A 25431-nucleotide genomic window follows, 5' to 3' on the forward strand; every position below is an offset into this window, starting at 1 on the left:
ACACACCTAGCTAAAACCTATAACATTGTTATTTAAATTTTTTAGGATAATTTGATAAGCGGACTTATAGTGGTAAATAAGCCCCTTTGATATAAGCCTCCAAATAGTTTGAGAATACAAGTAAATCTTTTACCACCATGCATGTCAATCCTTTTAAATTTTTAAGCCGCAATTAACATCAGGTGGAATATTTCACTTATGTAAAAGCTATTCTGAACCTCATTTGGATGCTTTAGAAAGGAATTTCAACCTTTAATAATTAAAGAGAAGTATATAAGTTTGGATCCTTCCGCTTTAAAGAATCCTCTTTTAGTTTGAGCCAAAAAATAATTCTCTTTATGTTTTTACCAGAATTTTGTTTAATTTTTGTTCAATCATGCATGTGTTATATATAGATACTGCAGATCATATAATGTTTTGAACAAATCAAGTGGTCATATAATAAAAATTAAATTTAGTAGCTAGATTGGTGGGATTACCGGGTCTTTTGGAGTAAATATATAAAATATTTATTATCATAACCATGATTAAAATCCAGCTTTAATTAATTATCTCTAAATATTGATTTAATACGGGACATGTGTCTCCTAGCTAATAATTAGTACAATCCAACTTACAGCTTGTTTGGATGGTTGTTACATATCATTTAATGTATAGTATTGTATTGTATTTATATTATACTATATCGTTTGATGAATACAATGTTTGAATAGATTGTATCGTTTGTCGTCGTTTCATGATATCAAGCACCAGCAATATGAAGAATAACCTTGCAATATTATAAAGAAAAATTATGATACTGGATAGAATTATTATATAAAAAGGTCCGGTAAAGGATAAAATAAAAGTATTTAATAATAATGAAGGGCGGGATAAGAGAAAAAGACAAGGTAATAACGCGATCACACTAAATCGCTCGTTGCATAAAGTGTGCCACTTTCCATCGTTGTGTAAAGACAGATTTAACGATACGATACAATAAAATTTAAGCAACAATCAAAATAAACATTGTATCTAAAGTAACAATACGATACAATACAATATGTAACAACCATCCAAACAAGCTTCGGGAAATTGAGACAATTAGAAACGGAAAGAAGCTAGATTTGTAGAAAACATTATCAAGGCCTCACTGACTTGGAACTCGGAAGAAATAAAAAAACTTGGATTTTTATGGCTTATACAGGTGGTTCAAATAACACAGGATTACATTACTGCTACATCAAAATATTTCACATTAATTGCTTTAATGAGCATCAACAACAAAACTATGTTTACAAATTTTTATGCCAAAATGGAAAAGCCAACTACCATATGTTCAGTAATTCGACATTGTGCATTCGACATTGTGCATTCTCTGCTGGAAAAATAGCATATCCTGATCTGAAGTTATCACTTGAAGGCAAATGAAAGCACGTTGAAAACAAGTGCCCCTTAGTAACCCAACTTTCGCAATGACTAAAAGGGTTAATAATAACCTTATTACTGATCAGCTCATGATCTTCTGGATGATATTTACCGGACGTGGAATTCTTAATGAATGGATGACTAAGCAACATATCTGCGGTCCATCTCCAGTTATGATCCTTTTCAAAACACTTGACCAGAAAGTCCTTGCATATATTAGAAACGTTACTAGGAATCACAGGTTCTTCATGTGTAATTTTGAAGTCCAAATCATCAACACTTTCATAACACGACCATACCCGTCTCCCTGTTATCATCTCTACAACTATGCAACCAAGTGCCCAAATATCAACAGCTTTACCATGAATCCCCCGAGCTACAGATTCTGGCGAAGCATAAAGTAGAGTCCCTATATGATGACGACACTTCTTCGAGCCTCTATCCCAATACGTATGTGTTTCGTTCTCTACTGTTCTCAACGACAACCCAAAATCAGCCAACTTCAGGCGCACATCCACAATACTACCATATTCGTCATCAATAGTAGGAAAAACAAGTATATTACTCGGTTTCAGATCGCAATGAATAAAACCCTTACGATGAACATGAGAAATCCCAGTCAAAAGCTGAAAAGCATAGTATGCAACCTCTGATTCTTCAACCATCGTCTTAGACTTAGAGTACATATTAATCAAATCATGCAAAGTCCCACCAATAGCATATTCGAGCAAGAGATTATAAGTATGTTTACCACTTTCGACACTTACATCTTCTCCAAAGCACTGAACTACGTATGGCGACCCTTTTAGCGCGTCCAATATTCCTCCTTCCATTGAAAGCGAAGATGAATCCTTCACTTCTGCAGATTTCACTGCTACAAAAGTAAACGAACCATCTTCTTGTGCGGCAAGAGACACAGTTCCATAAGAACCAGCACCCAACGCTTTCAGCTTTTTCCAATGCATTCTTGATTCTTTGATAACTTTTCCTTCTCTGTCTATTTTCACCCTAGCTATATAAACCTATTCTTAACCCTAGCAATGAGAATAAATCAAGGAGGAACGCAGGATTTAATTCTTTGAGTAACTTCTTTCTGATCTTTAGTACGTAACCCTAACACTATTGATAAAAGTAAACTTCTCTAGCTACTTAATATGATCATTAGAGACGTTCTTACTTATATATATAATGCATGACCTAAAGTAATTTAGAATCCTATTAATATATGAATTATGCCTTCATTTTAGTTTGTTTCCATAATGGATTAATTATTCACCAAGTAATTAATTAGGCTCCCTTATGAAAAACATAAAAAATTAAAACCTTTGTTTCCTAAATCTATTCAACAACGGCTTTCCAAAACCTATTTTCTTGCAATTTACTTCATCAAATTTTTGACCTTTACTTTGATGAGTACGTAATTTGTCAAGGTAACTAACTACCCTACTCTTTTTTTTTTTTTTTTAAAACCCCTCCCAAATTAGGAGGATCTATAGTGTTTTCACACTTCCACTTCCCCTCCATGGTGACTCGAACCCAAGACCTAACGGTCGTAGGTGGAGGTGTTTTTACCAACTGAGCAAGCCTCACTTGTCACTACCCTACTCTTGTTGTACTGCACGAGATTTTATTTTTTTTAATAAAAAATCAGTTTAAATTCCAAATCAGTAAATTGAAATTCTAAACCTAAAAAAAATCAGCTTCTTGAACATACATATTATGCGAACAGAATGATTTTAAAAGTTGGACTTGAGTATTTTTTTTTTCATATCGTTTTATAGCGAAATTTTTTACTTGTTAATTATGTGATTGAAAAATTCAAAATATCTATATATAATTATAAAGCTGGGGTTTTGAAATGTGACGTGGCATATGTTATTGCATAGGAATTACATTTATCTAATTTCTCAAATTTTTAAGCTTTTATTTCTATTTTAGGGTTCAATTACATGAAAAGGCACAACTATAATCAAAGATAAACAACTAGAGAGTCCAACAGTCACCAACAAAAGCCACAAGCGTTACTTGATAGTTCAAAATTCTCCAGCAAAAGTCTTTACTTACACTCATTCTGTTTCACTTCTTCTTCCCCCTCCATGAATTCCCTATTTATTCCTTCCTTTGTGTTTCATCTTCTTCTTTCTCCCACTCCCCTGAGGTATATATCTCCTCTCTTACTTTGAAATTTTATTGTCTTTTTGTTCTCTTTCATGTTTTGATTGGTATCTCATGTATCTCTATATAAAAAATTCTCGACTTCCTACTTGATTTTAGGCTAATTGTATCAATCGATTGGCGCATCTTTACGCTATTACGTTGCGCACTTCGGGAGACGACTTAATTAACCTAAAATGGGAAATTAATCATCTTCAATGGACAATACATAAATTCCATTTTTATATGGTTTTAGACATAAAACACTTGTGAGAACTGTTTTCAACTCGATAGATGCTTTCTTCAACATCAGCGCCTGCAAAATAATCGGAGATAAACAAGTGAGAGTAGTTACCAAAGCAAAGAAGGATATAAGAAGAAAACACAGCAAAATTTGCTGAGTTAAATTTTTATAGATTAACAAAGTAAAATAGTAGTAGTTACATATATAACACTCGATACAGTAAAATAACTTTACATTGTTAGTGTAACAATTTGATCCAAATTAACGTGATTACCCCTTCCATTCCAAATTTTTTTAGTTGTTAATCAGAGTTTTTTGATGGATCACTTCTCTATCTTCATCCTAGAATGCAACTTACAAGGCTTGCCATACGAGCAATTCAAATCTAGAGACATCATTTACACTCTAGAATTCTTTTTGAGAGAACAACCAAGTACAAGATTGATGTGGATCTCCGTGTTTGCAATGACTATGACTCATTAGTATGTGTTTTCTTAATTGAATGTTCCAATCAAATTTGTTATGAATGTGTAGTGAGGTCAAGATGATGTTTTTGTCTTTTCAGACCGATATACGAACTATTGAATACTGACAACAAGAATGCACTAGAATTTTCATCTACTGCAAAAAAAAAAAAAAAAAAAAAAAAAAACTTGGAGGCTTCTTTTTGTTAACTCTTTTTCTCACGAGTTTGTTGTTGTTGGATTTCTGGTAATTTTAATGGACTTTTCTTTGTAGATACACTTAAAATTGGTGCGAGGGTGTTAGGGATATAGTAGATATGCCCTAGATCCAATATCATATTTGATGATTTGAACATATTTTTGTGAACGTTATTTGATATAAAAAATATATGGCATTCTTTTATCATAGTTATTATTAATTGTTTGATTAATTTGATAAGGTCCTTAATTAAATTTTGAGATTTGTCATCCTGATAGAGATCATGATAATGAGAGCAAAATCGCTTACAATGTAATCTAAATTTGTTCTTGATCGTAGGCTTATTAATCTGGACATTAGTAATCCGGATAGATCAATATTTATGTGATTGTCTTTATGGGATAAAGATTAATTGATCTCATTAACTGAATCACATAGATAGATGATGCATATAAAGATATGATCATTGAACCGACTCATTGGATAATTCCTAATGGTTAGAACTACCATAAACTGTCAATAGGATATTCTCTTGAAGAATGTGATGTAAGAGTATCCTTTGACCTGAGATCGTCATAGTAATTGACAAGTTATTTGTTGTACTTTAATACTAGACACCTATGGCCCTTGGGCGATAGTTGAAAGGATATTGGGTACGATTGGATACTTGTAGAATTAGTGATTGATCAAGATGGAATCTGTCAACTCTTGGTATTGAGTTTAAGCTCCATGTTGTCATGAATTATAAGCGACCAAACTAAGACCTTGGCCAGGGCAATTGAATGAAAGAAGATATGAGTTTCTTAGGTCATTCAATGGTCGATTATATTTGACATGAACACATAGTTGGTCGCCTATTAGGATTTGACAGTTGAACCATATCCTAGGGTGATCCAGAGCTATAAGGACAGAAGGAATTACTACATTATTCTTCTACTGGTTCTTGAGAGTAAATTGTATATTTCATGCTATCCGATCGTTAAGGAGTGTTGCTAGACGCCATCCTTGATTAGTATATTGATGTGATCAATCTATTACCGGTTTAGTATTGAACCTGTGGGGTCGCACACCAATAGTGTTCTGATCTTTGCTAAAGGATTAATTACTTTATTATTTGTTAATTAAATTAAAGAATTTAATTAGTCAAATAATTTAGTTATTAGTTCATATGAAATATTGCTATGTTCTTTGCTAGTACAGGGGGTATAATTAATATTGTGAACAAATTGAAGTTTTCTATTTAGAATAGAAAATTAAATTATATCTCTTGGTTGAAATATATATGTGATATATATAATATAAAATAAGATTGATTTATATAAAGGTTATGTATATAATATTAGTGTATTCTCCAATTTGGAATTGGAATCGTAAAGTACACAAGGACGTGAAAGTCCAATGTTGAATTGGACGAACAGGCGTGAAAATTCAATTGGACTTGGCATAAAATACCTTCAGCCACGTTACCCTTGGGAACGTGATTCGATTTCTTCCATAAAGTTTATTTTTGAATTAAACTTTTACCCTAAGTAAATCATTACTTCAACCAAATAGGAAAAGAATTTATAGGTGATGCTATATAAAGGGTGATGGAAGAAAATTTGATAATTAATTCTTGAGAAGAAAACTACTTTGTGAAAGTGAGAGTGCAACACAAGCCAAGAGAGAAAATACAATTATAAGAAAAGTGTTTCTTGTTCTTCTAACATTGAGTTGAGATTTTTGAGAAAAATTTGTGCATTGTACGAATGTGTCTTGAATGAAGCAATATTTTTAAAATGTTTGATCATGTGAAGATGGAGTCTTTATTATCTGTTGAACCGTTGATTTGGATGTATTGCTGGCTCCATAGGAAATTGTAGTAGGAGCATATACAAGTATCTGATACTATGAAACTTTAATATCTTTAGCTCCTAATACAATGGAAGCTTCACTTCAGTCGATGGTAATGCAAAATTTGTGCCCTGTCAATATTTGATCAAGGTTATTTATGTGTTCTAATTTCTGGTAATATATATGTTCTGATATTTGATAATGTTTCTCTTGCACCACATTCTTGGAACTTCCACTGCGTGGAAGGTGCTACTCTTCCTTTGGATGGTTACTGTTAGACCTCCAACAATTGAGCTCGACCGGACAACAAGAGTGTTGTCATGAGGCAGCAAGAGTGTTGCAAAGTTTGGTGCATGATCAGCACCAATGTCAAAAATGGAAAACAGGCAAGGGATGGCCAAGGCTTTGACGAAGGCGAGGCAGCTTGGCAAGAGCTTGACAATGAGTTGCGGGCTAAGGATGGCACTTAATCATGGCAAAGGCATCAAGGCATGAGGCAGTGATGCCAAGGCAAGGCAAAAACAGATGGGCAAAGGCAAGCAAATGTGCAACAAAAAGGCAGTGCGCGGGCAGACTTGTCATGCCATTGAGTTGCGGCAAACGGGCCAAGTTCGTGGGCGATGGCAAGGCTAATTGCGGCACAATGCAGCTGGATACAATGGCATTGGCGCCTAGTCCAAGCCATGGCACGAAATTGGGCAGCAAGTCTTGGATTGACAAAGTCAAAGATAGTTATCGGCACATGCTGTGCACATGGGCAGCAGTTGAGCATTGTCCAAAAAGCTGGCAGGAGTTAGCACGTTTTTTAGGGCCATGATCTCATTATCTTTTGCATGATTTACATGATCCTAGTAGTTGGGGGTGTCAACTACACTAAGCTAAAGTAGTGGGCTGAGTGGGCAAGTGCCTAAGCCTAAATATAGGCAACTATTGTGTAAATGGGGCTGGTTCATATGTTATAAATGGAGAGCACCCTTCCCTTTTTGAAGGTGGAGAGTGAAAAACGTGTAGAGTGCATGTTTGAGTTAGGAAGGAGTCCTAAAACCTGTTTTCAAGAGTGAAAACAACCTACGGCTAAGAGTAGTCTTGTGAGGGTCAAGAGTGATCTTCATTTTGTACGCGGATGTACTACGGAGTTTGAGTTTTCTTTGTATTCTCGAGTTAAATACAAAGTTGGGAAAGAGTTTCCTGTATATTGTGCCTTTTGTTCACTTTAATTTTCTGTCCCTTCATTCGATTTTCCGTTGCCTAAAATCAGTATCTACTTACTACGTTGAAAGCTGCCTAAATAAATCTAAGTCCAAAGTTGCAGAATTTTGGCCGAGTGTTGGAACAGGCTGAAGTCAAGTCGAGACTTGGCTGTCACGCAGGCTGTTTTGTGGAGCATAAAACACCCCTGTGACAGTTACCATGGTGAAAATATATGAGTTATGTAATGACTCGACCGGTCGTTTCATGAGTTGCCATTCCTTTTCCCCCATTTCTGCTTCTAATTGTTTTGTTTATCTGTGTTATATGGTATCAAATTAGTCGGTTCGAATCCGGAATGGTTTTGTAAGGTTTGAGACATTTAGTGTCTAAAGTTAGCCTTTGAGTTGGAAAGTCAACCGGAAGTTGACTTGTGAGCATTCGATCTCGGAATTTGGTTTTTATGATTTGGATAGCTTCTGGAGGTGATTTGGGACTTAGGAGCGTGATCGGAATATGTTTTGGAGGTCCGGGGTAGATTTAGACTTGAATTGGCGAAAGTGGAATTTGGCGTTTTCTGGTTGATAGGTGAGATTTTGCTATAGGAGTCGGAATGGGATTCCGAAAGTTGGAGTAGGTCTGTTGTGCTATTTCCGACGTGTGTGCAAAATTTCAGGTCATTCAGAGGTGGTTTGATAGACTTTTTGATCAAAAGCAGAATTCGGAAGATTTTGGAACCTTAGGCTTGAATTCGGCGTTATCTTTGTTGATTTGATGTTGTTTTAGGTGATTTGTAGTTTGATATAAGTTTGGATAGAAGTATATGTCTTGTTCGTACTTTTGGTTGAAGTCCCGGGGACTCGGGGTGATTTCGGATGGTTAACGGGAGATTTGAAGTTGAGATTTGTAGCTGAAGCTATTGAACCACTATCATAACCGCACATGCGGCTTGGGGACCGTAGGTGCGGTACCGCAGAAGAGGAAGGCTAGCCATAGATCCGAAAGTTGGCGTGAAGGGCTGAAGTGCAGGTGCGGGTGATTGGTCACACCTACGAGACCGCAGGTGCGGATGTTGAGGCGCAGGTGCGGAGTTTTGGTTTTAAGTGAAACCTTCAGATACGGTGCTTTGGCCACAGATGCGATATTGCAGGTGCGGTGTAGGGACCTCAGGTGCAAAAAACTTGGGTCAGAAAGTATATAAGGTTTCCTTCGCGAATTTTTGGTTACTTCATCATTTTTCTCATACAGGTTTGAGCTTGAGGAAGAAAATTGAAGAGGGAATCATGGAGGTAAGGTTTTTGGACCATATGATTTTTAAGATTTTAAGCTTGGAATCTATGGGAAAATCAGTAGCTAATTGGGGGTTAGGGCTTGAAAAATTGAAGACCTAGAATTAGGTATTTGAGAGGTCATTTGTGGTCGGATTTTGGTACTTTTGGTATGAATGAACTCGTGGGGGGATAAGAACTCCATTGATGTAAATTTTGTCGGATTCTGAGATGTGGACCCGGGGGTCGGGTTTGGTTAATTTCGGGATTTCTATTGTAATTTGATTATTTTCCAGTGGAATTTGTTCCATTAACATATTTTGATGGTTATATACTGATTTTGGTTTGATTCGGGGTACTTGGAGACCGAATCGAGAGGAAAAGGCATCACGGGCTAGAGTTTGGCTTGGCTTGAGGTAAGTAATGCTTCCAAACTTGGTTCTGAGGTTTTGAAACCCCGAACTATGTGTTCTATGATTACTATTGTGGTGATGCAATGCCAAATGACGGGCGTGTGGGCATACACCGTGATAAATGCGGCCTGGATCATTCCATGGCACCGCTTAGTGACTCCTTTTGTGTTGATATCTGTGTTGCAAATTATGTGCTTAAGCTAATTAGCTACCAATCATGTTAATTACCATGTTAAGGCTTCACGCCAACACTGTTGAGACCCGAGAGGTCGTTTCTTGCTATCATGTCATTAGTTTCATTTATAGTCTATACTCAGTCATGTTCATGCATATTATATCATGCTTCAGTCTCGATTATTGTTAATTGACATACCATATCATTATTCGGGCTCATATCATGACATTGTTAGCCCGTGTGTGTAAGAGACTGGAGAGTATTGACTGAGTGAGGCCGAGAGCCTGATATTGATTGGCGATATGAGATTGGGCTGCACACCGCAGCGAGATATTGAACAAGTCTTCGTTGGCTTTGTTATAGCGCTTGGGCTAATGAGAGAAGCCCCTCCAGAGTCTTTACACCCCCAGTGAGCACATATGATGATATTTAGGGTTGGATCTTCCCTGGACATGGATCTTGTCCGAAGTATTATACCGGGAGATGGATCTTCTCCATGAGGCTAGACTGGCTTGTGTCCTCGGTACTGGATGACTGCGATCAGTGATGCATATTCCGGTATGGATCTTCCCTAGGCCGGATGGCCATTGGGCTCTTACTTGAATACTAGAATCTCATCCAGAAGTGTAGCCATGTGCCCCGGAGAGAAGAACTTAGAAATAGATTTCTCCGCCAATTCATCCCTAAGTGTGAATGTAATGGCTCGGTAAACATTCCAACCAATCTAAAGCTTTCCCCTGTAAAGAGAAGGGAAAAGCCTTAGCCTCAATAAATCCTCGGAGACATTTGTTTGCTTGTCCTCTTATAAGTGTCCACAAACCCCTTCGAATGTTTGTATGCATTTTGACTTGGGGCACTGGTGAAGAAACCTCGTTTCTCTAGCAAAGTGAGCATCACATTGGTGATTTGAAATTTTTCCGCCCTAATACGGGGAGGGACTATTGCACTTGCATATCCTTCATTGGGTAACAACCGGTATGGAGCCGCTCGTAGTGGGGGTGGGGGTGGAGCGGGGCAGTTGTCATGAGGCACTCGGCCTCTTTTATTGCCTTGAGGTTCAAGAGGAACCTCATCAACTTGCTCGTCCTCAACGTCCACATCCCCCAAAGCAATATTTTTGAGCCCATTGTTTGCCATGGTTGTAACTACGATTTTTCAAACACGTTAGTAACACGGAAGGAAAAGAAGATATTCCAAAAATACACCTAAATATATAGCTAACACCGTTTTAACTCCATGAAAACGGCACTAAAAATTGATCACGTCCAAATGTACACCTCACAAGAGGCATAACACGGTTGTATGCAATAATAAAACCCAACAAAGAGTCAGGGTCGAATCTACAAGGAGTTAAAATGGGAGCTAGGAGTATATATTCGGAATGGGCAAGTGAAGTATCTAGATTGCACTTCCACAATAGGGTATTTGTTTCTATATCTAGTATTAATCTAAGGAATACAAATTAAAGATATAAGACTAGTGATAATTATTTTTGAGGGTTTTCCAAATATATAAAGGCCTAGGGTTGTGACCATGACCCGGGTGTTTTCCTAACGGGATAAAAACTTTTATACTTATTTTGGTGATTGGGGTGTATTATAGCTCACAACTCCATGTTACCCACTCAATATCTCTCGGTCTTTGTCAAGACCAAATGGGTATAAACCAAAACAGTTGATAAGAGCTCAAGTCGGGTTGTTACTATCTCTAGGTTGAACCCTTTAATTGGGTTAATCAATCTCTCAATTGGCCTAATTTCTTGCTAACTATGTTAACTAGACTAGGTCCCTCTTTCTCAAGTAGATACTTAAGTCAGATAAGCATGAATAAATGTTTGCAACCATTAATTCTACAAATAAAGCATGAACTAAGCTAAATAATAAACACCCAATCATAAACAAGCATAAAATTGATCACCCATAAGGTTTACACATTAGGGTTGGGTCACAACCCTAGTAAGAATCTACCTACTCATAGTGAGTGTATAAGAAAACAAGGAGGATAAGCTAATAAAACTCATATTGAAAGATTAAACTAAAGAAATCTAATTTTAAAACACCAAAGTAAGCTAAATTTTCCTAAAACAACAAAGAAAAATGGCTACAGTGCTTCAAATATTCAAAACTTGACCTAATTTCGTGAAACTCTTATATTTATATAAGGCTGAAAATATCGGACAAAATATCCATCGGGAGGTTCTGCGGCCGCACAATTCCATGTGTGGTCCGCAGATTTCTTCATCTGTCAGGAACTGGATGTCTGCTACTGCACATTTCTGAACTGCAGCAGCAAGGCAACTTTTTTGCGGTTCGCAGAATTAGGACTGCGGCCGCACAATTCATGCGCGGTCTACAATTCACAGAGGCTCTGGACTTAGTCTTTTGCACACTCTCTGATCTTCAACTTCTAGCTTAGATTTGCGGCTGCACAATTTATGTGCGTTACGCAATTTACGCAAATATTTGCTAAAGTTTTCTTCTTTGTTTGCGGCTGCGGTGGAATTCTACGGTACGCAATTTCTTCTGCTGCCACAGAATTCCTTCTGCGGACCGGACATTGTGTGCTTCTCTGCCTTTTGTTGCTTTGTGCTTGGACTACTCCTCTTTGAGCCGGACTTTCTCTCGGGAGATTAACTTCCATCATTCCTACAATTTTGCATAATTTTATTAGTTTCGGGAATACAATTCAATGCTTTTAGACTAAAACTAAAGCTAAAAGGCACTAATAAGCGGTCAAAATCCCCACTTATCACTGGACCACCATGAAAAAGGAGGTTGCAGACCTTCGTGAAGAGATGCGAGCAATGCCAAAAGTACACCCCAATAATTCACCAAGTGGGCGAACACCTCGACTCGGTCACCTCACCTTGGTCATTCATCAAATGGGTAATGGACATTGTGGGCCCCCTCCCGGCAGGGCGAGGTAACGTACGATTCCTTTTGATTTCAACTAACTATTTCTCTAAGTGGGTGGAAGAAGGAGCATTCTCCCAAATATGGGAACATGAAGTAATCACCTTTATATGGAGAAATATCATATGTCGATTCAGCCTTCCCAAAGAGATCAACTGCGACAATGGACTACAGTTCACGGGAAAGAAAAACATCGAATTCTTCGAGAAATGACATATCAAAAGGATATTCTCGACCCCATACCACCCCCTGGGCAACGGAAAAGTAGGGTCCTCCAACAAATCGATACTAAACATCATGAAGAAGAAGCTTGAAGATGCCAAGGGATTGTGAAATATTACCAGAAGTGTTGTGGGCTTACCGAACAACTCCGAAAACGAGCACAGGAGAGATGCCCTACTCTTTGGTCTACGGGACTAAGGCAGTAATACCAGTCGAGGTCGGAGAACCCAACCTAAGATACTCCTATAAGAGCGGCGCAAGCAACGACGAGAGAAGAAGGCAGCAACTCGATGAAGTAGACGAACAAAGAGATATGGCCTATATAAGAATGATTGCCCAAAAACAACAAGCAAAATTCTCAATGTATAATTAAATTAATAGTCTCTCGATTAAATTAATAGTCGCACGATTAAATTAATAGTCGCCACTAATTAATTGAGATTTAAGCACATACCTGATGGAGTCACAATTTGTAATTAGGGCTTTTGAATCTCTACCATATGGTTCACATTTTGTGATTTGAGTAGATAGATTTGAGACATTTGAGATTTTCGACTGGAAAGAACATTGAGAATTTTACAGAGAAGGAAGAGAGCAAACAAGTGGTACTGCAGAAAAGAAATCGAGAGACATTTGATATGTTTGAGGTCTTTTGATTAAGAAATTTATTTTTTATTTACTCTTTTTAATTTAATTATTTTATTAGTGGCGACTATTAATTGGTGCTTGTCTTTTGAAGTTTTATTCCCATATTTTTTCAATTCTCGGTCTTGACGGTCCTATCTCAGTTATCTCTTTCTCTAGGTAAGCTGAAAGTTTTTTTTTTTTAATTCTAGACATTTTGGTGTTGTTATTGTGATTGTATGCTCAATATTATATTGGGTATCTTGAGTTCAGTAATTGTGCAAAAAAGGTTTCTTTTATGTTGAATTTACTTGGATTTTTAGTTTTGAAGATGGATTCTGTTCCTTTTGAAATATTGAGTTTTAAGAAATTTTCCGATGTATTTAATTTGTAGAACATGAGCATTTTTTCTTTATTTAATCTCTACTTTATACACTTATGAGCGTTGTTCACTTCACCCAAACATTCTACTCTGTCTTTTCTTGTATATTTAGAAAAAAAGTCATACTTATAAATAATTCAGGAAGGAGAGCATGTGAGTCAGGTCTTGTACTCAACTTAAATAATTTATGTTCTTTATGAAATCAAGTCTTTTCAAACAACTTTCAAAGCCTTGCATTTTTTTTCTTCTGAAAATTCAGCATCCCTAATGATGAAACCGTCTTTATGTTGTTTTCCTAGTATGTGGTTGCCTTATTTTGGAGCTAGGATTTGCACTAAAGTATGATGTGTAGGGATTTGGATACTATTGGATATGACTTATGTCACACTACTTGCGATGCTGTTAGATATTGATTCTCTTATAGTGTGTTATGGAGATAAATCTCTGTGTGTTCAATATTTAACTGCTCCAGTATATTAGATGAGAAACAAAAATAGACAATTTAGCATTTATTTATATAGAAAAAGATGAAACAAAAAGAAGGAACCTGCTCCATGCTTTTAAAGTGGATCTTTTCCAGTGTTACAAGTAGCAAGGACTTGTCTTACTTTTTATTTTATAGCATTTTCCAAATATAGTTTGAGTGTGCCATTTGATTGTGGTGGTGAAATGTCTGTATATTTTTATCTTTTATTGGTTTCAAATGTATTATTTGTTGTAAAGAAGTTCATTTTTGTATAACGTAATCATAGCTTATATGACAAATTATACATAGAGTTTTCGCTAATTAGTTATGATTAAGGTATGGTTAGCCATGTAAGGTTGCTGCAATGGAATTCTTATCTTTCAAGCCTGTTGGCTTTTTCTGATCATCTTCAGAAGCAAACAAAGCTAGTCCTAGACGAGACAAGAACTGTTAGCATGTATGATATTTCTTAGTAGGAATTACATCATCTTTTATTACCTAATTTTTGCGTGTGGCTATAAATTAAATGTTATACTTTGTGGCAGAAAATGTTATTTTATGAAAGTTGGACTTAGTAAATTATCGTGGATTCTAGTTTAAAATGCCTGACAGACTCAAAATGTTTTATGAAAATAGACTCAGATTGCAAGAAGAACGTGAACAAATGGCTAAGGAGTTGCAAAGGAATATAGAACATAGTTGCAAAGGAAGTTGGAAAAAGAGTTGCAAAAGAATTTGGAGGATGTGCATGAACACGTGAACGCAGAAGTAGATAAGAGGATCCAAGAGCAATTGGCTATTATCATAGCCAAAATGCAACAGGTACTGTTAATATTTTGTACTCTTCTTGACAATTCTTCCTTCTTATTTTCTCTTCATCTTCTCCTTCTTTAATTTTTGTTTTCTTGAGAATAAGCTATTGGCTTGTTATATGTTCATGTCAATTCTGGATTTGTCAACAAGGCCTATGAAATTGTATTCTAGTTTTATATCCTGGTGCAATTTCTGGATTTTGCTTCATGAATTGTCTCGTCTATTTGTTTGAAATATACGTAATGTTAACATGAGATGACATGCTATCAGAACTATATGTAGTTTCTCTCTCTGATTTTGAGGCATCTCTTATATGTAACTTATCTTTAATTTTGAGGCATCTCTTATATGTAGCGTCTCTATTGGAATGGCAGTACAACTGTTTGGATCCCAATGACATTGTGTATATAAAGAAATCTTGGTAACATCCTCCATGTCAACCAACACAAAATTCATAAGACTTTACGCCGCTTACTATAATAAATAATTACCACTATATAAATACATCTAAAAATGACTAGATGAATTATCTGTTGCTCAATCCTCAGCTCATATCCTATGTTTCTTCTTTGAAATAATTTAAAAGTGATAAAATTGTATACAACTGTTATGCACTTATTTATAATATAACCTTCTGCAACAGCCAGCATTTTGCTCGAGCTACTGCGGCTGCTGCTTCCAACAGGTAACGTGTGCCCTTCTTCTCTCTTAAAATTAACTTGGTTTTTCATAGTTTAGCTTCTAATTCTAATGTGGGGGTTATTCTATTGAACTAATTAATTATTTAAATCACTCCAAAAGAATTGAGAGGAAGTGATTTTCGTGGATTCTTGAATTTTTTGTATTTTAGCTTCCCAGAATCTTCAATTAATTATCTTATTTGGGGGTTGATTTATTGTATATTTTGCTGCTGTATTAATCTTGATGGCAATACTATATGTGTGATAAATCTTTACTAGAGTTGTGGTTGTGCTTGAATAAGATTTTCGATTTATTTATATTATTTATTATTTTGATGATGGTGTATTCAGGTCAGCTAGTACGTACCTTGAATTTTATTGGGTACTTATTATCTCCCATCAACATATGTATCAGGTAACTCTGTTCACTAAGGCTTCGACATATGGAATAATATTTACCCAATTTTTTTTGTTTTCTCTAAGATTTGAACCTGAGATCTTATGGTTCTCGTCGCACTTCATTGACCACTAAAATCAGATTCACGATTTATGAAGTGACTGCCAAATGAATATGCGAAGGAGGCAATATCTTTTGGTTCTGATTTTATGGTTTGTCGAAAGAGAAGTAGTTTTAGTTAGTGTAAAAACTTGACAGGGAAGTAGTTTTGGTTTGTTTTTAATGAATAAAACTGATTGGATTAATCCTGTTGTTACAAGGAGTTCTTTTATACATCTATTGATATTTAAGGCTAGTGGTAAAAAAAGTTTGTTTATCGATGATTCCACGAAAATTTCATATTATCTTCTACCTATGCGCGTGCAATAATTCTACTAGTCTTTGCTTGTGAGTTACCACTGTCGTTCTACGGTTGTTTCTTCAGAGATTTATAGAAGTGCGTTGTCCTTAACATTGGTAACCTATTGTACATTTCAACCTAGAGACATGAGTTCTGATTTTCTACTTATTATTTCGCTGAACTTACTTTTCTTTGATCATGCAACTCCTTATGACTAGGAGACCTCTCTACTACATGAATTTTTGTAGTATTTAAAAATTTGAAAGCTATTGGTATGAAATCTCCTCTTACAACCAAAATGTCTCCGTCAAAATATATATTGAACCATTTGTTTGAATTATTAACATACATATCATACCCATTTGACATGGAAGTGTCAAGCTAGGTGATGAGTAAATGCAATAGAAAATTAAAGGTGAAGCTAGTTCCAAAGGTATTCTGATGACAAGACATAGAGGCTTATTGCTGCTAATTCTTAAGATCTACATTCTCCTGTTTCATTGCACTTCTTATATTTTATGGATGCAGTTCCTTTTTGGTAGTGACGGGTGGGTTGGTTTGGTTTTATTGATATATACTCATTTATGTTTGATCAATTTCAGTTTTGTGGGACGACAATAGCATTTATATCTAGAACTCAGCCTATGGCACATGAAACATGCCAACTCAAGATAAACCAGTAAGAGTTCAGGTTATTATGTACAGTTCAGGTTATTATGTACACAGTTCGTAATAACAGAAAAAATGGTGTTGGATGACTAAATGCTATTTTTCCACTATACTATGTTGACAAGAGTGGGTTGCTCTAGTGGTGAGCACCCTCCACTTTCAGAAAATATGGTGTTGGATGACTAAAATCTACTGCCACTTTGAGAATGCAAAACTATTTAAGATATTATTTATGTGGAAATGCAAAAGTGTCTTTTAACTTATAACACAACGTCCATGTAACTAAATAGTTCATCTTGTTGGAATTTTTGTTCTTTGTTGGATTTTGATCTTTTATTTTTTCCTCTTGAAAACAGGGACAAGGTTCTTGAACAATCACAAATGGCGATGATCAAGGAGTTTGAAGACATTTAATGTTTAGTTTTTTCTTTTATTTTTTTCTTGTGGTCAAAAGGCATCGACCAAGGAGTAGTTTAAAGTGTGAAGACATTTAATGTATTATTTTTCCTTTGTCATGTGTAAATGCATACAATGGCAATAAACAAGAAAGTATTGGGCAGTGTATTAGCTAATTGACTATATAGTAATGAAAGTATTAATAGTATTTGTGTTGAGAAATATTTTTGGTGTCTGTTGAATTTGATGCTTTTAGTATTTGTAGGCAATTGATAGAAATATACCTAAATAAATCTATAGCATTGGTTAGTTATTGAAAAATAGCTTTAGTGGCGACTACCTTGTTGCTAGACATAATTAGTATTTGTGGCGAAGAGAAGCGCCACAAAAAGTCCTTAGCTACCAGTGGCGATTGGAATCACTGCAATAGATACTATTTGTGGCGACTGCACTCGCTACTAAAGTCTTTCTTTGGTGGCGACCTTCCTAGAAACACAGATTGAGGAGCCATTTTGTTAGCGATATTGTTTACTTTTAGGGGCGAGCATAGTCGTCGCAATATCTGGTTTTCAGTGGCGACTTCATTATGTCGCTACAGATAACATTTAGTAATGGATTTAGGTGGAGTGATCCCAAGGTCACCTCTAAAGGCAATTAGTGGCGACTTTATAGTCTTTAATAGCGACTTTAGTCGCCACTAAAAGCAATATTTCTTGTAGTGCTCGGCCGTGATTCTAACAAAAGTTTATGTTCGACCCCGTTCGAACAAAAACCTATCGCCCCTCGGCCATGATTCTAACAAAAGGTTATGTTCGATGACGTTCGAACAAACACTTATCGGTCCTCGACCGCAATTCTAACAAAAGGTTATGTTCGACCCCGCTCAAACAAATACCCATTGGCCCTCAGCCACACTACTAATGAAAGGTTACATTCGATACGCTCAAACAAACACCTATCAATTATCGGCCGCAAGACAACACAACAAACAAACAAAAACACCAACGAAAGAAAAAGTGAAATATCCAAAAAATAGGAGCAAAAATATACAAATACAAAAAGTAAATTGCAGGAAGGGAATGAGATGCAGAAAACCACTTTGAAATTTCATACTTTATACATTTTTGCAAAGGCTCACAAAGATGCCGGTAAAAGTACACAAAAGGTTACAAGGCAAAAATAAAACTATTGATCGCCGCCATCATGATCTCCAGTGCCTTCACCACCTTGGCCACCGATACCCTCGCCACCTCGATCACCCCCACCTTCGTCATCCGCGCCCTCAGGATAAGCGGTGTTGTACCAAATATCCCCTTCAAGCCGATCTACCCTTCATCATCCCCATCATCACCCTCAGGAGTAGCGGGATCATACCCGCAAATGACTCGAGCTTCACAGGCCTTAACACGAACATCCTCGAGGGCAATCTCGGAAATGGACTCCGCTTATGCAAATATCGATAGACATCCAATTGATCCTCGGCATGAATCTATTCCTCGTACAATTCCCGAGGAATGTTAGGAAATTTTGAAGTATGAGAAGAAGAGGGTTGTACAAGTAGTTGAGCCTTCTCAGCTTCCAAGGCGACCACCCGATCATGAAGGAGGGTGTTATCCTTCTCTATCTTTCCAACCCTCCCCTCTAGTCGATCTTTCTTATCTTTCATCGTGGACTGATCATTCTCTCACTTGGCTTGGAGGGTGTTGTCCGCTAGCTCAAGCATCTCCAATTTCCTTTTGAGCATCCAAGCGTAAAGATTTCGCCTTCTCAAGCTCACTCTGCTTCTCAGCAACTTTACCATTAAGGCCTTCCAGCTGAAGCCGACACTCTTCCAATTGCCTACGCAGTTCGACCATTTGTGCTTGAAGGTCACAGCATTGGGTCTCCATGCCCTTGCTAACCTCAAGCTCCTCTTCCTTACTCCTCAACGTCCCCTCGAGAATGGTGCATTTCTCAATGGACTTTACCATCTCATCATCTTTCTCCTTCAACTTGTTTCGAAGGGCCTTCATATCGCCATCCTCATTAAGTCGCCGCCAAAACTCCCGGTACTTGTGTCGTACTCAAAGTACTTGTTTTTCAGTCTCACAAAAATTTCCCTACGCCTCTCCTCCCTTTGGGCGCTCTCGATCTCCAAAATTACTATCTGCGATCAGGAAAAGAAAAGAAGTAAGTCAGAAACGAAAACGCCTTAAAAACAAAGACAAGAAAAAGAGAAGAGCAAAACACTAAAAACTCAGTCTAAGGTCAAGGCCAATAATACTCCTCGACAAAGTAGCTTCACTCAACTCTTTAAAGGTCTTACTCTCTATCTCGGAACAAAGAGGGTTGAGATCGGGGACCACGTCCTCCGTATTCTTCAACAAATCATGATCCATAGGGATCGAATGATCCTCGTAGACACATCCAACCTTACCTCGAGTTGGGTAAAACCTTCCTCCGTCATCTTCAGGTCGCCCGCATCGACATCTGAACCTATCTCATAGCCTTCCTCACCAACACCTTTAACTCTCTCATTGGCCGGCAAAGAAATATCATCAGTTGGATGCTAAGTCGATGACTCCTCTTGCCGCGAAGTATCGAGAACTCCAATGACTAACCCTTCTGCCTCTGTTATCCCAAAAGAAAGAGACATACCCACGTCGACCTCCGTCAACCTCAGGATCTCAGATACTGGCCTGACATCATCTCTGATGATAATGGCTGGTGTCTCGTACAGTGAAAATTTACCCTAGGTCTAGAGCTTGGGCGACCCCATCGCTGGTATCTGCAGACCTCATCTTGTGAGGCATCAAATCTTCATCACCAGGTACAAGTTCCTCGTCTTCGTCTATAAGACGGTATATTGAAGTGGCCGAGATTCCCATGGCTGAGGAAGGAAGAGGACAAGATGCACCAATAGAGGGAACCAAGGCACAAGCAGAGGCAGTCACAGTCGAAGAAGGAACTAGGGCACGCACTGAGGTGGACACTATCGAGGAGGGAGCAGAAGTCGAAGCCTTAGTGTTCTTCCTCTTTTGGAATGCAAGTGCGGGAGATTTCGACTTCTTCAAGGACCCCCTAGCTGAAGTTAAGGGAAGTAAAAAGGAAAAAGAAAGTCAGCCAAAGTAAATCAAAAAGAGAAATAACTAAGAGGCCGATAACAAGAACAACTTACCAGTCGAAGAGAGATGGGGCTCAAACCTTTTGAAGAAGCCCAACCACTCGTGTATCCCCACGATGTGGTCAAGGAGCCGACCCACCCAACCAGAAATATCGTCGACCAAAAGGGAAGGTGAACTTGTAGCTGCACAAGAAGGGACAGAAGATTATAACCATGGCCAAACACAAAAGAAAAATTATATACCTCTGAACAGAAAAGTATGTACTTACGAGTATAATTTCAAGCATTAAAATAACCATCGGCATTGGCCACCACATCCTCAGTTCTAACAAAGAAAAAGTTGAGCCAGAATTGGTGCCTATCTTTGTCATCCATCTTCACCACTAAGCATTTACCTCCTCGGTGGTGAAGATTCAGCATCGCCCCCCTATAAAAGTTGGGGGTGAACAGGTGTGTCAAATGTCGAAGTGTGAGCTCAACCTCGGCCAGCTCCACAAATTTGGTGAGCATCCTTATGAGTTTGTAAACATAAGGCGCGAGTTGAGCCGGGCAAATGTCGTACTAGCGATAAAACACCTCCGCCAATGGAAGGAGAGAAAGAGTGTAGCCAACGTGATAGGGGTAGGTGTAGAAGGCGCAATACCCAGGTTGGTGGACCTGCACAACATACCACCCGACAGGGATCAACTCGATGTGGTTGGGGTGGCCATATTTATCCTTAAGATCTACCAAATTGGCCTCCTTCATCACTGATCTAAAGGTTTTGGGGTCGGCTTTAGACAATTTTGAGAAATCAAACCTAGTATCGGGGTTACAAGGAACTATCTCCTCCAGCGTTGTGAAGCTTCCATCCTCAGCGACAACGGAAACATTCTTTGTACGAGGGGGAAACATGATCGCTAGAGGGACTGCGTCACTTCCCTCGCTAGATTAAGAAGGTACGTTAAAAAAAAAAGAGGTACCAAAGAATGGAGGATTAAAAACGACGAGAACCGCTGGAACATAAGGGAAAGTTGCAAAACAATGGGAGAGAAAGAAGGGAATATAGGGTTTCGATATAGGAAATCTTTAAACTTTGAAATTACACCCTCACATCCTTATTTATAAGGATTCAGAACCGAAAAATCAGCTCATTATTACCAAGCACCGAAATCGAAGCGGCAAGTCCAATTAGGAGTAATATTCAAAACGAAGCAACATATCAGAAATACGCGTCATGATGACGCATGACATAATGGCGTCATGTTGGTTCATTGATAGCACAACTCCAACAAACAACCGTGAGACGGAGCATTCAAAATTCGCGGCTCGCGAAGGGACTCATTGCCATTTCACCTCAATCATCACGACCCGCTCAGCTCATCCAATCATTTCGACTGTAATAAATAGAATTCGCTGATCAAAACCGCCTGAGGCCGGCCTCAATAAGTGGAGGGACTAACTGTATGGGTCAAAATTCGTCCTTAGAATATTCAGGTCAAGATAACATTATGAGAAGAATCCTCAAATCGTCATTTATTAAAATGGTCCGAGAAGTCGTACAGCATGTGGTCGAAGAGTTGATGAGAGCCGTAGTCAAGGTATAAACGAGGATCGAGGTCGAGTACTGGTGATGAAGCTGTAACGGCTAGCTTTGAGATAGGATCTTAAAGAGAATATTTTAGTTGATATTCTCTTCATTTGTACTATTAGGATTTTTTGGGAATGTATCTCGTATAAATAGAAAAAAAAATAGTGATAGAGGGTCATGTGACATTCATTTGTAAGAAAAGCACTTTGACAAAAAGATTTTGTCTTCACTCGATACAAAGATCTACTTTTCACTGAGATTCTTATCTACACTTTACAATCAAATTCGAGAAATCCTCGATTATTCAAGGATTTGTCTTTCAATCATTGTCAGGTAGAAGGTTCATTTATTCCACCCTTTATTGATTGAATCATTCCCATTATCTACTTAAATTCTATTTATTATTGTTCATTGAATATTATATGCTACACCATTATTCTTGATTTTTTAAAATATTTATCACGTGATACCACACTATCCGCATAAACACTTATCAATTGCTTTTTCTAATATTAAAATCTAAGGATATTATTATTAACTAGGAATAACCTTTGCTTATATAAATTTAATTATTTGAACCAAGATTTATATTTTTTGTCAAATACTCACGACATCCTACGGAGGGAAATCGGGGTCATGATACATATCGTTTCATAACGTATCGTGTCGTGTTATATTATATTATATTATATCGTTTGATGAATATAATATTTGGATAGATTATATCGTTTGACGTCGTTTGATCATGATATCAAGCACCAACAATATGAAGAATAAACTTGCAATATTATTAAAAAATATTATGATACAGGGTAGAATTACTATATAAAAAAAAGTTGGGTGAAGAATAAAATAAATTATATAATAACAATGAAGGGCGGGATAAGAGAAAAAGACAAAATAACGATGCAATCACACCAAATCGCTCGTTGCATAAAGTGTGTCACTTTCCATATGCATCAATATAAATATAGATATGCACGACATTACCCTTCGGGCTTTATCACTCTTCCTCACCATATACATAAATATAAATGTGTACGGCATCACCCTTCGTGCTTTATTACTCTTTCCTCACCCAAATAGTAGAAACAATAACATTCCAGCAAGGGAATCAACAATAGAAACAATAATATCCCGACAAGGAAGCACCAATAGAAACAATAACATCCCGGCAAGGGAAATAGCTATAACCAATCTCGCTTTATCAACTAACTTCACAAAATAAATCTCAACGTGAGCCAATGCTCAACAATGGTCAATTACCAAGAGAATACCATAAGTCTTGTTCAACATGTATAATCATCAGTTTAGGCATGAATAGTACATAATAGGAATCACAACGATCACAGTATAAGACTCACGAGCATGTTCAACACTAACGTATAGATACTCATCACCACACCTATACATCGTACACAATACTAACTCGTAGCAAATAAGACACAACACATATTCCTCAAGCTAAGGTTAGGTCAAACACTTACCTCGGATTCCACGGTCAAACTCAAGCCTCAAATACCATTTTCCCTTTAGATTCTAGTTCCAATTTACTTGTATCTAGCCATAATTAACTTAACAACATCGATAAATGCTAAAGAATTCAACTCCAGTGCTTAATTATAGGTTTTCTATCATTTTCCCCAAAAGTCCAAAATCGAACCCGAGCCCGCTTGGTCAAAACTCGAGGTTTGGACCAAAACCTGATTACCCATTCACTCACGAGCCCAAATATGCAATTAGTTTCGGAATCCGACCCCTAATCGAGGTCTAAATCCCCAAATATGTAAAATCCTCAATTCTCTTAAAATACCTAATTTCTACCCTTAAAGAACAAGATTTAGGCCTAGAATATAATGGGTGTTGATGAAAAATGAAGGAAATGAGCTTAAGAACACAAACCTATGATTTGGTGATGAAATCCCTCTTCAAAAATCGCCCAAGGTTGGTTTCTATGGAAGAAGATATGAAATTATAGCCTTTTCCCGACTTAGGTTTTGTTATTAATTCGATTGGCAGGTCTTCTTCGCGTTCGCGAGAAGCCTGTCGCATTAGTGAAACATTAGCTAGAAGAGCCTTCATGTTCGTGAGATACTGTATGCGTTTGCGAAGGTTCACCCCTAACCTTAGCGTTCACGATCCATTCGCCGCGTTCGCGTAGAGTATTTCCCCCTCCCTATGTCCCTGCCAAAATGGTCGCATTCGTGAAGGGTAATACCCCCAACACTCCACGTTCGCGACATGTGCCTTGCGTTCACGTAGAAGGAAATTTCCTTCAGACTAAGTTACTCTTTGCGTTTGTGAGATTTCCTTCGCGGACGCGAAGAACAAAGTATCAGAACACCAGAAGCAGCAATACATCAGAAATTCTTAAGTGTAAATCACCCCGTAGCCTATCCGAAACTCACCCGAGCTCTCGGGGCTCCAAACCAAACATGCACACAAACCTAAAATATCATACGGGCTTGCTCGTGCGATCAAATCGCCCAAATAACATCTTAAATAACTAATTTAGCATCACAATCAATGAAAATCTCAAGAACTATTAAAGTTACTATTTTCACAACCGAGGGTCCGAATCACGTCATATGAATTCCGTTTCTTACCAAATTTTACAAACACAACTTAAATACCATATTAAACTTGTACCGGGCTCCGAAACTAAAATACAGGCCTGATACCATCAAATTCAAACATTATTCAATTTCTAAACTCCTTATATTTTTCAGTTAAACAATTTTCTTCAAAAATTCATTTCTCGAGCTAGGGACCTCGGAATTCAATTCTGGGCATACGCCCAAGTCCCATATTTTTCTATAGACCTTCCGGGACCGTCACATCACGGATCCGGATCCATTTACCCAAAATATTGATCAAAGTCAACTTAAATTCAAATTTAAAGGCAAAATTAACATTTTTCGCAAATTTTCACATAAGGCTTTCTGGATATACGCCCGGACTGTGCATGCAAATTGAGGTGAGACAAAAGGAGGTTTTTAAGGCCTCAGAATATAGATTTGACTTCTAAAACAAGAGATGATCTTTTGGGTCATCACAGGCCCGCTTGGTCCAATCCCGAAATTCGGATGAAAACCTGATTACCCATTCACCCCCGAGCCCGGATATACAATTGGTTTTAGAATTCGACATCAATTTGAGTCTAAATCTCCAAATTTCGAAATTCCTAGTTTCTACCCAAAATCCCCAATTCCACCATAAAAATCCTAGATTCTAGGTTGAAATCTTGTTATACGAAGTGAAAGATTTAAAGAAATGAGTTAAGAATCAATTACGTATGATTTGGGGAAGAAATGGTCTTTGGGAAATCGCCTCTTGTGGTTTAGGTTTTAAAATTTTGGAAAATGAATCAAAAATCACATCAAAGTCCCTTTTACACAGCTGCAGATGTTGCATTTGCAACCTGATCTTCGCAAATGCGAAGGTGCTATCGC

The 25431-nt window shown here is 37.5% G+C and overlaps 1 protein-coding gene across 1 annotated transcript; it reads right to left on the reverse strand.

Annotated features, from left to right (window-relative positions):
- Positions 1-1307: 1307 nt before the first annotated feature.
- LOC107809452 (mitogen-activated protein kinase kinase kinase 20-like) lies at positions 1308-2372 on the reverse strand. Its single transcript, XM_016634085.2, has one exon. It carries the CDS (start codon positions 2370-2372, stop codon positions 1308-1310), a length of 1065 nt encoding a protein of 354 aa, XP_016489571.2.
- Between the last annotated feature and the right edge of the window lie 23059 nt (positions 2373-25431).

The sequence above is a fragment of the Nicotiana tabacum genome, chromosome 20 (genome assembly GCF_000715075.1).
Source record: "Nicotiana tabacum cultivar K326 chromosome 20, ASM71507v2, whole genome shotgun sequence".
Taxonomy (NCBI): domain Eukaryota; kingdom Viridiplantae; phylum Streptophyta; class Magnoliopsida; order Solanales; family Solanaceae; genus Nicotiana; species Nicotiana tabacum.

Coding starts and splice junctions, on each gene's coding strand:
- LOC107809452 (XM_016634085.2), bottom strand. CDS start 2,372: ATGCATTGGAAAAAGCTGAAAGCGTTGGGTGCTGGTTCTTATGGAACT.